Raw genomic sequence first — 12,051 nt, forward strand, 5'->3', positions numbered from 1 at the left:
TTTCTTCAGGAATATCCAACCCATAATCCTTAGGACCCCTCGTCTTTCCAAAGTCTAACCCATCTCTCACATTTTGTGGTGTGGCTGTTTTTGGAGAAGGCTTATTTCTTGGTGTGGTTGTTTTTGGTGTTTTTGGAGAAGGTTTATTTCTTGGTGTGGTGTGGGTGTTTTGGGTTGGTATTTTTGGAGAAGACTTCTTTCTTGGTGTGGTGTGGGTGTTTTGGGTGGGCGTAGTATTTGGTTATGACGAGACCCACTCCTCATGGTCACGTTGAGAATGTTCAAAATGAGATGGATCTCGTTTTGAAGAGTTCTCATCTCCAGTTGGAAGCTTTCTACTGCAGCTACCTTTCGGCCGACCTTTGGTTTTTGCTTCCTCACGAGGTGGTACTAGCCATGTACTTTCTGGTACGACAATCTCCATAAGCTTCCTAATCATAACCCTTTACTCTTCTTCAGAAACCATTGCAAACCTATTCATGAACAAGTCCATCGAAAGTGTAACATCGGGACTAACACCCACTAACACATTGGGAGAAGCAGACAATGTTTTCCAAAAGGGGTCGATAGCAGTCAAAGGGATGGACCGCTCTTGCTCTTCAAACTCAATTAATTCATGAGCAGATGGCAGTCCATGGGGTCGTGCTCAAATAGCACCAACACCTGATCTCTCCATATTTAACACGCTTTACGCGGGTATCTATTTCTTCAAATAGCAAGCCCAACCACTTGCATGAGACAAGGCCTCTGAGTTCACGAAACAAGGGAATCCGATGGTGGTGCCGAGTTATAGTCATACTTCTCTCGAAGGTAGCTCTAATCTCGGACATTTAGATCTCTACAATCGGGTGGATTAAGCTAAAAATACTCAAAAAATCATGACAGTTTGCATTTCCTAGTACACGCTTCACCAGAGCATGAGACCCTTCAACTCTATTGGTCATTGTACTCCCAAAGTGAATGTGTTGGTCAGTCCAACAACATATGAATCGATCTCTGTGAGGAAACCAAGTCTCTTGCAAATAACTAACAAAATGGGAGTACTCAACCCTGTAATATTTTTCCAAAGCATCCCATCTACGCTGGAAAATAACCTATGTCTTCGATTTGACTACAGTGTTCCACGAGAACTGGGCCTTCTCAACAAATTCTGTAGTTGGAAAAATATCGTAACATTATGAAAGAATGCACGTAGCTATATGCCATCTACATAGATGCTTGTGTGTGTTAGAGAAAACTTTGTCAGCGGCACTCATCAGGGCCAAGTCCCTGTCAGACACGATCACGGATGGGCTTATGTCACCAAGCAAACCACTAAAAGAACACAGGGACTACTCATAGTCGATTGTTGTTTCAGACTGAAGCAGCACCTGACACACGGTGAAAAACTTCCACGTTGAACTCACCCCAACAAAGTGTACGAAAGACCACCGATACCTGTTAGTTTTGCCGGTAGCGTCTAACATGAAATCTGTTGGAAAAGTCCGAGCTAACTTAACACCTTCTGGATGGGCCCATAACAAGCCCCTTATCTCCTCGGTATTCTCATCCTGTCTCAACTCCTCAAAATAATGTTCTTTTGCTAACAACTCACGCAATCTCTGCAATTGTGTGAGACCATTGACATCCGATTTCCTCACCTTTTGCCTTGCAGTGTAGACTTGGGATATACTAGATATGTTTTCATGATACCTATTCTTGATGGAATCCAAAATTTGTTTAGGATTTATTCCACACTTACTCATCTCTGACAAGTACTCAAACTCTGGAACGGTCAGACGAGTAGCAAATGCATGTCCTTCAAGGGTCTTCGCCAATACATGGTTGTGAATACCATTTCTAACTTATATTGTCCAACTATCGACAGTGCCGCGTTGGAAAACACCTTTTAACTTAAATAGACATCCCGATTTCTTGGTTCCCGACCTTCTCTTATTAGCCCTCTCTTCGCCTTCCATCTTGTGTGACCAATACACACCCGAGCACTCGCAAGCCAAATTCAATCTTGCTACTCGATTTCCCTTGGCACACTCCGACTTTTCAATGACCACAACAACATTAACTTATTTTCCTCTAGTAGTTGCCCAACTGATTACCTCGCTATATGTATGAAAGACCTAAACACATAAAAAACAACAACTATTATTAATACACTAATAAAATTACATTTAGAAAATTTAAAAAAAAATGAAATCAATGCCTACTTAATCATACATCTTCCATAGTAAAAATTTCTATTGTATCACTTAAAATCGGTTGACAATCTACATCATTCGAGTTTGCAGAGGATCGGTTCCCGGATAGCGGCAAAGAATCCTACATATAGAAGAATAAAAGAAGAGTCTCAAATAATTTGCATTTAGTTTCAAAGTCACAAAAAAAAATGAACTTCTAACTAAATTTAGTCCAAATGACCCAGCCATGTAGTTCCATAGAGGGTCCAAACGACCCAGCCATGTAGTTCTATAGTGTCCCCAAACAACCCAGTCATGTCGTTTTATAGTGTTCCTAAACGACCCAGCCATGTCGTTCCATAGTGTCCCCAAACGACCCAGCCATGTCGTTTGGGCTCGAGTTTTGCATTCATTCAAGTGTTTTGCATTCATTCATTCAATCAAGTGTTTTGTATTCATTCTAATAAAGTGTTACCTCATTATTTAGGTTTGCACTTTGTCGTCGACAATTTCTCGGCATCTCATTTGCTCGACTAGTCGCATCTTCAAATTCTTCATCTTCACCTTCAACATTTTGTTCCACTTCTTCACTTTCAACATATCTTCTATTTTCTCCTTCTCTAATTTGTTGTTGCACCTCAAACATTACCTTAAATGCTTCTTCTTCATCTTCATGTTCCATTTAGAGAAACCTAAGTATTCTAATATGTAGAGAAACTTGAGTATGTAGATAAACTTGAGTATTCTATGTAAGGAGTAAAGATTTAGATGAAAAAAGGAGTAAGGAGTATTCTATATATATTTGAAATTTTGATATATTTCGAATAATTGAGTGAAATATGTATGCAAACCCTAAACCCCAAACTAGTTTATTATTCACAATTGAATAAAAAAAAATAATAATAACAAGTTTAGATATAAAACAAATTATTATTTTAGATTTGGATAATTGAGTGAAGGGGAGGGATAGAGCCACAGGTACTGTAGCCACATTATAGGCACAGTGAATCCCAGCTCTCCATCTGTTTTAATCTAAGGGTCATGATGAAAAGTGTAATCGCCAGTTTTCACTTAGAAATAAAAGGAGGGTATTTTCGGAAAGCAAAATTTACCAAATCCCAAAACCCATTTTCTCTCCAAATCAGTTCGACCTTCTTCTCTCCAAAATTTGGTTCGATCAATTTCTCTAAAACCCTTCTTCACTGAAACGTCGACTCCTCTCTCTCCAAAGTCAGACGCCTCATGTAGGTAAATCTAGAGGTGTTAATTGGGATAAGATAGAAGAGGTACCATCAGCTTGAGTTATTGCAATACCTTAACGGTTTAGCAGTTGTGTACCATTTTAGTGATACATCTTCTGTGGTGATCTAACTTTAGGAAAAAGAAGAGAAGCTAGATGGTGATGCGGCTTTGAATAAATTTTTCCGTGACATATACCAAGGTTCTGATGACGATATACGGCGAGCAATGAGCAAATCATTTGTAAGTTGCTCAAAATTATTAATTAGTGTGTGCACATTTTCTTCTTTTGCAAGTTTTATCCGTGTTTCTGCAATTTCCTTAATCAAATTATGGACTTGTAGAGTGCACTTGCAAATCCACCAATAAGTACTGATTGTATAATGCTGCAGTTGAAACCCTGGTTGTTGATTCACTTTAGTGAATTGTAGATACCTTGTCACTTGGAATGGTCTTCTCGCCCAAAATCCCCTTATTATGACTATATTGCATTATCCGTTGGCTTGTTTGTATAAAATTAGCTACTAAGATGTCATTGAGTATTTGTTCGAAAGTAATGGTCTCGTGTTTTGTTGCATTTTCTTCTTCCTCATTTTAGGTTGAATCAAATGGAACAGTTCTTTCAACTAATTGGAAGGAGGTGGGAGCAAAGAAAGTGGAGGGTCTCCTCCCGATGGTATGGAGATGAAGAAATGGGAGTACTTGAAAACTGCTTTGGCCATTCTACATCTTTCTCTACTTGTGTTTTGGTTTTGTAATCAGTCCAATTTAGTAGCTTGGTTATTCATTTTATTTTTGGCTGAACTAGTTGTCCCTCCCCTTTTGATCATGCGAGGCTGGTTTTATGTTAAGATTGCAGAATGAGTTTAACAAAGACACATTTATACTAGTACTAGTCGTTATATAGGTTATAATATTGTCGACCTTTGTTTATTTAAATAATGGGTAGACTATGCTTCCTTGCAAGAAGTTCCCGGTAGATCTTGTGAAGTTTGGTGACAACCGGCCACGTAAATAATTTAATGGGTCTAAATATTAGCTGTGGTTACACCGATTCTTGGGTTACTCTTTTAATAGGTCGCATTGATTCAAATCTATGTCAAAATTCGATATAGGTTTTTCGAGTTCATATTTTTTTGTTGGTAAATCCTTACTTCGATCAAAGTACGATACAACATGGTAATTGTTTTTACGGGGTCTGAAAATTTCTTCCATTGTTGGGAATTCTCATGTCCGTATTTATACACGTAGGACAGTAAGTGTTTTCTCTATCGTATCAAGTGTGGGGTGCGAGTGTGCAACTCCAAATGGTGAACGTTTAAATCTTCACCAACGGAGGTTGTGATTAAAAAAATGTGCTTATATATATATCTATCTGCCTTGCTTTTTATGATTTCCGTGGATACGGAAGAGTTAAAACAGAGTAGTTTGGGGCTAAAGTAGGGTGCTTCCGAGAATCTGAGTACATAGTAGCTATTTCCACCACTAAAAAGTCGATAAAAATTATGGTGAGCACTTCTTCAGTTCTTCCCATTTCAATTTCACATGTTCTCGCAATTTTCAGGAGCTCCCAGGTAGAATCTTTGAAACACCCAGACACCTACCAATTCCTAGCACAGCCCTGCAAATTCACGTGAAAACTTTTACTTAGCCAACCACAGCCAAATTTTGTGGCCCTCTCTCTCTTGTCTCTGCCGAACAGTGAACAATTGCCTCGCAAATAATTTCCACTTACACAAGCCTTACCAAACTAAAGCACATTAATCTCTGAACTCTTCAAGTACAAGTCAATCCTCTTGTGAGAACTCATTCTTTAAGTATACTAATCTCTTTCAATACTGTGCTAACAACTCATTCTTCAAGTAAAGCATTTCCTATTTCAAGTAACATAAAAACATGAAGCAGATGACGGAAGTGGAAACTACGTCCGTATGAAATGTTGCAACTGTATATACATCAAATCTACCACTAGACTAATCACTACCTCCAAATCCAAAAACTTTACAAGCTGTTAACTGAATTGATCCTACAATCTACAGCTGACAAAAATTTGCACATCCATACAAAGGACTACAGCTAGAGGATGACTAGGGATGATGCCCCTCGTCCGCTGCAAAGCACCTCCAAATTTTGTTTGAGCCTCTTTGTGAAGGTCCATGGGAATTAATGTTGTTGGAGATGAGTATCCGAGTTGCTGAGAAACACTATAAAGGCAATGTGGTGGTGGTGATGCAGCTTGAACCGATTGAGTTAGTTTTGAACCATATCTCGGCTAAGAGCAGCGTAATAAGCCCCACCGGATAGAGCTCCTCTCATTCAACCAAAGAGGCCTCCGGTTACGCTCGATGGCAATTGCTTCAAGACATTAGATCTTGCAACATGTGCTGTATTTATCCCCCTATGCCCGTCGACAATCATTGGAAAAGATGATCCAGTGCTTGGAGTTGAACAGTACGGGGCGGGTGGTGATCTTGCAACCGGACGAGCGGTTAGTCTGCGGCTCTAAAGACGATTATGCAAGTTACTTGCACCTCCCACTTCCCCGACCACCAGCACCTAGTGGTCCTCCTTGCTGAACTTGCGGGGGATGATAATGAGAAGATGTTTGTACTGCTGGTGGCGGAAGCCCGTAAGAACCTCTGTAGGAACACGAACTTGACTTGTTCTTTGGAAGCCCAACAACCCGTTGCAATGGACTTGGAATGTATGGGCGCCTTGATGATCCCAATTCTGCCGGGAACATAGGTAAACCGAAAGGAGAAGCGCTCGAAAAGATATACGAGAACTAGTAACTTTATTAACGGATGAAAGCATAAGATTTAGGACAAAAGAAGTTAAATTGGTCCACCAGATTTGACTCTTTTAAAACGTAGTGTCAGTACATGTATCAAATGTGAAAAGATGTGCTCTTATGTTGCGAGGTTCTAAATGTGGGTGTAACCACAGAACTAAAAGTAATCCTACCTTATTAATGCAAGACAAGCATATCACACATCGTAAAGAGAAGCACAACCAGGTTACTTATTTTTAACATGAATTAAAGTAGAACTAACCAAATATTAAGCCAAATAAAAAGCATATGAACTTAAACTCAAGTTAAGCTCCATTACCATATGAGTTGTTAAACTTGCATACTTCCTACAGTTCTCAAATTCATATCTTGTTCTAAATAAGAATTAAAGTAAAAATAAATATTCAACAACTTGTCATGTTAGCAAAACCCACGCTTATCAAAGATTATGCAAGTTCCCTTGTGGAACATCTCCTTACCGAGGTGTCTTTGGAATGTATGGCGCACCATTTCATGACAAACCTATAAGTCTATAATCATATTGTTGGAAAATATTCAAATAGAAATTGCAGTTTATATCTTTTATTTGCCCTAGAACATTTTAAGTTAGCTTAAACCCCCGCCTTCATGCTATAGTAACCGGGCATGTGCCCCAAGTGAGTGACGTAATATGAAGAAACCAACCCCAAGGCACCTGTAATAAGAACCCATGTCGAGCGTAAGGGGAGTTAAGACGAGATTGGGGAAATTGTTGCTGTCTTTCAGATTCACCATTAACATCTGTAGGTGGCAAACCAGGAGTCTGATAAGCACCACTAATGGAAATAAAATTTGGTCTTGCCCTAATATGTGTGGCAGGTACTTGACTCTGAGCTGGAAGAGCCTGAACACCTCTAGATTTACCTACATGAGGCGTCTGACTTTGGAGAGAGAGGAGTCGACGTTTCAGTGAAGAAGGGTTTTAGAGAAATTGATCGAACCAAATTTTGGAGAGAAGAAGGTCGAACTGATTTGGAGAGAAAATGGGTTTTGGGATTTGGTAAATTTTGCTTTCCGAAAATACCCTCCTTTTATTTCTAAGTGAAAACTGGCGATTACACTTTTCATCATGACCCTTAGATTAAAACAGATGGAGAGCTGGGATTCACTGTGCCTATAATGTGGCTACAGTACCTGTGGCTCTATCCCTCCCCTTGAGTGAAATATGTTTGAAATTAAATTTTTTTTTGTCAAGATTTAAATTTGTAAACCCTGAACCCTAAACCCAACCCCCCCAAACTAGTTTATGATTCAAAATTTGAAAAAGAAAATAAAAAATAATAAGTTTAGATATAAAACAAATTATTATTTTGAATAATTAAGTGAAATATGTTGGTACGAAATTTATAAACCCTGAACCCTAAACCCCAAACCCCAAACCCCCAAACTAGTTTATGATTCACAATTTTAAAAATAAAATAAAAAATAACAAGTTTAGATATAAAACAAATTATTATTTTGAATAATTAAGTGAAATATGTTGGTACGAAATTTTTAAACCCTAACCCCTAATCCCAAACTAGTTTATAATTCACAATTGAAAAAAATAATAATAACAAGTTTAGATATAAAACAAATTATTATTTTAGATTTTAGCAGGTTTGATTACATGTTTTAACTTGGCTATATAGATACTATGTCATAACAGAAAAAGAGTGCATAGTGTATGTAATTGTGTTGGTGTAACTAATTGTGTTGTTTCTAACCCAATTTTTTATATCGGATTTCAATTTTCCTAATTCAATTGGGATGTGTTGATAATTGATCATTACTAATTCAATTTTGCACATAATTGTTTAAATAAATTTGTACGTACCTCCACATTCGTACCCTGGCTAACGAATTCATTAGGGACTTAGTCTTTATATTAAGTCTAAGTGATTGATCCTCGATTACCTGGATGGCTCACAGTTCCAGTTAGCCACTTGGACGGCTCACGTGTGAAGTAGATATCTGGATGGCTCAGTCAGTCACCTGAGCCGGTCACATGTCCACTTAGCCACTTGGATGGCTCACGTGTGAAGTAGACATCTGGACGGCCCAGTCAGTCACTTGAGCCGGTCACATGTTCAGTTAACCAATCCTATTTAGTAAGAGTCCCTGTGCTCTTAGGACTCTTATTTTCTATTTCTATAAATAGGACTCTTCACTTAACAAAGAACTACGTTTTTTAGAGACTTGATTCTAGAAACATATTCTGGATACGTAGGCAGCCATTAAAGGCACAATCTCATTTTTTATACAACATCTCCCCTTGCAGATTCAATAGTGTGTCTGGGTGAATTCATACCCAAACATAATTGGCACCGTCTACGGTTCTTATTAACGTTCTCTCTTCCACGTATCTCTCTCAATCTTTGTCAATGGCTACTATAACAAGATCTCTTGAGAACAAGCAGGCAAGAGCATAACCATCCGAGGGAAACAATCAACAAAATGCTGAAGTTCGTGTCAATCAAGTTGCATCAAACCAACAGGCTCCACCTTTGTTGCTTCCAGTACCAAGACAGCGCATATCTAAATTTCCAAGGTCACAGGCTCCAATATCTTCTCCTCCTAATGATACTAATTCGCCAGATGCAGATCCAGATGCAAATATGGTTGCAGATCCAAATGATATGGACACAGGTGATGAAGAAATGACTCTGGAGGCTCTGCGTAACAAACTTAGAAGGGAAAAGGAGCATAACGCGGACTTGCAGAAGCAAATAAATGAAGGGAAGCAAGTACAAATAGACAATAATGATACTACTTCATCTATTCCATCAAGAATCCCAAGATCTGGAGAAAACCGCAGTGTATTTAACCGCTTGCAAAGCAATAGCGAAAGATTCCGAACCACTGATGCTGTCCCTGAAAATCGACCAAATCAATCCAGGCCAAGAAATATTTCAACCAATTTATTAAGGCGATTGAGGACTCCTGATGTCAATGGTCGTAATAGCAGGCGTGATAGACAACATCACAGGTCACATACCAGTCGTCGTATCTCCCCAAGGGGAGTCTGATTCACACTGAACAAGCTACCAGCCATACTACCGAGGTAATACAAACCTCGTAAGCTAGAATAGCAAAGACATTACGGCCGGTCGGTCGGATGATACCACCCAACATTAGAACTCACTTGGGGCAATCGAGCTGTGACCTCAGGCAAGATCTGAATCACGACCTAAGACTTGACTTGAATGAAAGGAATCAGTGCAAAAGACAACTAGAAGACCGACATAGAGATAACACTCATCATATAGATTACTCTCCAGTGCACCGAGACATTTCAAACTTTCGTCATAGTTCTCGCAGTCCAGAGCACCCAAGGTTTCCAGATATGGGCAACAACTGGGGGCAGGCGCATGTGACACAAGGTCAAGAAGTTCAACCACAAATCGTCCGTTGCCAAACAAATGAAGGAATAACATATACTGAATAGCAGATTAAAGACATCGTTAAAAAGGCAATGAATAATACTGATCTAAAGGAAAAACATTGGAAAGACTTAGCCGTAAATGAAGACATCGTTGGACGTTTTTCCTGGCGTATACACAATGCAGAACATCAGGAAGGTTTCAAACAGCCAGAGTTGCCTAAGTACGATGAAGTAGAAGGTGATCCAAACAACTATGTTATGGAGTTCAAAAGCAGGCTAGTTCTCTGGCGTAAAGATGACGCTCTCTTGTGCAAACTTTTTCCGGCAACCCTAAAAGGGGAAGCTTTTCTAGCTAGATCTATCGAATCTTTTCAGGAGTTAGGAGATCAGTTCACAGATCGATTTCAACATAATTGGACTCGCCCTAAAGATGTCAATATCTTGCTAAATACAAAACAACAGACGGATGAAACACTTGCAAAATTCGTTGTCCGATTTCGCCAAAACCAAGTAGGTGTCACAGATGTGCCAGCTATGATGATCATTCACGCATTCAAAGAGGCTATCCGTTTTGATACTAACGAAATATATAACTCACTGGTAAGAGATCCTCCCCAGACGAAATCTGACTTGTTCACACGAACGCTACAGTTCATCAATGTTGAAATAGATGCGGCAGCAAGAACTTCAAGGGACAAAGATTTTAGAGGAAAAGAATCTACAGATACCAAAAGCAAGCAGAAACAAAACACAATGGAAACTCAACAATCGAAGCAGGATCTTAAAAAGACCAACAATTTTTGTGAAGAAATTAAGCTCACTCCACTGAATACCAAATATGCCTCAATCTATGAGAAGATTAAAAGTCGCAATCTGCTTTTCCCTCCAATGCCTTTACCTGAAGGTATAAAGTCTACGCGTGATAAAAATCTATGGTGTCTTTTCCACAATGACTTTGGTCACGAAACTGAACAATGCAGATCCTTACGAGGAAAGATACAAAAGCTAGTAGAGAAGGGATAGCTAGAGGAATTCTTAAGCACTAAAAGTGCTCAACAGAATTTGTCAATCTCAGGTTACAACGTCATCAAATCTGGTCACACCAGAATCAATGACGTGTCACGCACAAAACAAAAATGTGAGCAAAGAGAAAAGTTGGGATTTTTACATGAGTTATATCACATAAATAGCTTCGATTTTATTGAAGGAACTTGCATAGAAACCATCGAACCAAGCCCACTATGTTTTACTGACAGAGACCTAATTGGCATCCATCACCCTCATTACGATGCCGTCGTTATCACAGCTTACATTGGTCTATGGCGAGTACAGCGTGTCATGATAGACACTGGAAGTTCTGCTAGTGTAATTTTTGCAGGTTGTTACAATGACATGAAACTTTCAGAAAATTTGATTGTCACAGATAACAACCCAATAATCGGTTTTGATGGAACAGCAGCAACTCCGGTCGGAAGAGTTTCTTTACCAGTCAAACTCATAGATAAGGCGGTCAACATTGATTTTCTTTTAATGAACTGCAAATCTTCCTACAATGCAATTTTAGGCAGGGATTGGCTCCACTGTATGGGTGTTGTTGTCTCTACCCTCCACCAAGCAGTGAAATTTCCATCTCTAGACAAAATTTGCAAAATACGAGGAGATCAGATGGCTTCTAGCCGTTGTCACGAAAGAATATTAGATGATTACCGTCAATCTGATATGCATGGAAACACAATTTTAAGCAATTCACAAGAAGTCATTCAAGCACAATCCGCACCACAAATAAATTGTTCCACCATATCATCAAGTGAAGGACCACCGACTATAGACCACCTCTTAGAAGTTCAAATTGGAGAATCATATAGCAAAGTATAATGTTCCAGAGCGTTTTTTAGCACATCACACGTTCCATTCAGCAAGTCGACATTCTTCTTAGTTGAAGACTCCAGCTGAGCATTTTCAAGTAACGCTGCGGAGAGCTTTGGATTCAAAGCAGCTAGGGTACCTTTTTCAACGCGCAATTCTCGCGCTATTTTCTTATAATCTGTCTCTTTCACTTTTAATGCTTTCTCCATAGCCATTTTTTGCTGTACCAAACAATCTTTTTCATGCTCTAAAGCAGACACTCATTCTTTTAGAACTAACGACTCATTACTGACTTTGGCAACCTCAGCTGTAGCCTCGTCTTTATCGTTCTGAAGCTTCTCTATCATCAGTGGTGATAGACCCCGTTCTTTTTCTTTACCAAGCATTATCATTGCTTTAGCAAAACTCTCCTTAGCCTACAAAAATAAATTTATTACCACAATAAACTATGATAAATCCTTTAATTTAAGTGCAATGGAATACTAACCTCTTGCAACTTTTGCATCCCCATATTGCAAAAATCTGAAGTATCACCTATACAAATCAAGTTACTAGATTGAATGTTCTCTCCAGAAGTG

At 39.0% G+C, this 12,051-nt stretch overlaps 1 protein-coding gene and 1 long non-coding RNA gene across 2 annotated transcripts; both read left to right on the plus strand.

The window, feature by feature from the left end:
* Positions 1-3,154: 3,154 nt before the first annotated feature.
* Positions 3,155-4,302, plus strand: LOC147489350 (uncharacterized). The gene is made up of 3 exons (XR_015202059.1): positions 3,155-3,460; positions 3,552-3,656; positions 4,012-4,302. It is a non-coding gene; the product is annotated as an uncharacterized LOC147489350 (long non-coding RNA).
* Positions 4,303-9,697: 5,395 nt separating this feature from the next.
* LOC147489351 (uncharacterized) lies at positions 9,698-11,482 on the plus strand. The gene is made up of 2 exons (XM_086574620.1): positions 9,698-10,511; positions 10,683-11,482. The coding sequence occupies exons 1-2, from the start codon at positions 9,698-9,700 to the stop codon at positions 11,480-11,482; spliced, it is 1,614 nt and encodes a 537-aa protein (XP_086430746.1).
* The last annotated feature ends 569 nt before the right edge of the window (positions 11,483-12,051 follow it).

The sequence above is a fragment of the Coptis chinensis genome, chromosome 7 (assembly GCF_015680905.1).
Source record: "Coptis chinensis isolate HL-2020 chromosome 7, ASM1568090v1, whole genome shotgun sequence".
NCBI lineage: Eukaryota > Viridiplantae > Streptophyta > Magnoliopsida > Ranunculales > Ranunculaceae > Coptis > Coptis chinensis.

Bases quoted from the DNA above. Each gene is read 5' to 3' on its own strand.
- LOC147489351 (XM_086574620.1), top strand. From the start codon at position 9,698: ATGAATAATACTGATCTAAAGGAAAAACATTGGAAAGACTTAGCCGTA. The intron at 10,512-10,682 runs GTATAAAGTCTA...TGTCAATCTCAG, and splicing joins TCCAATGCCTTTACCTGAAG to GTTACAACGTCATCAAATCT.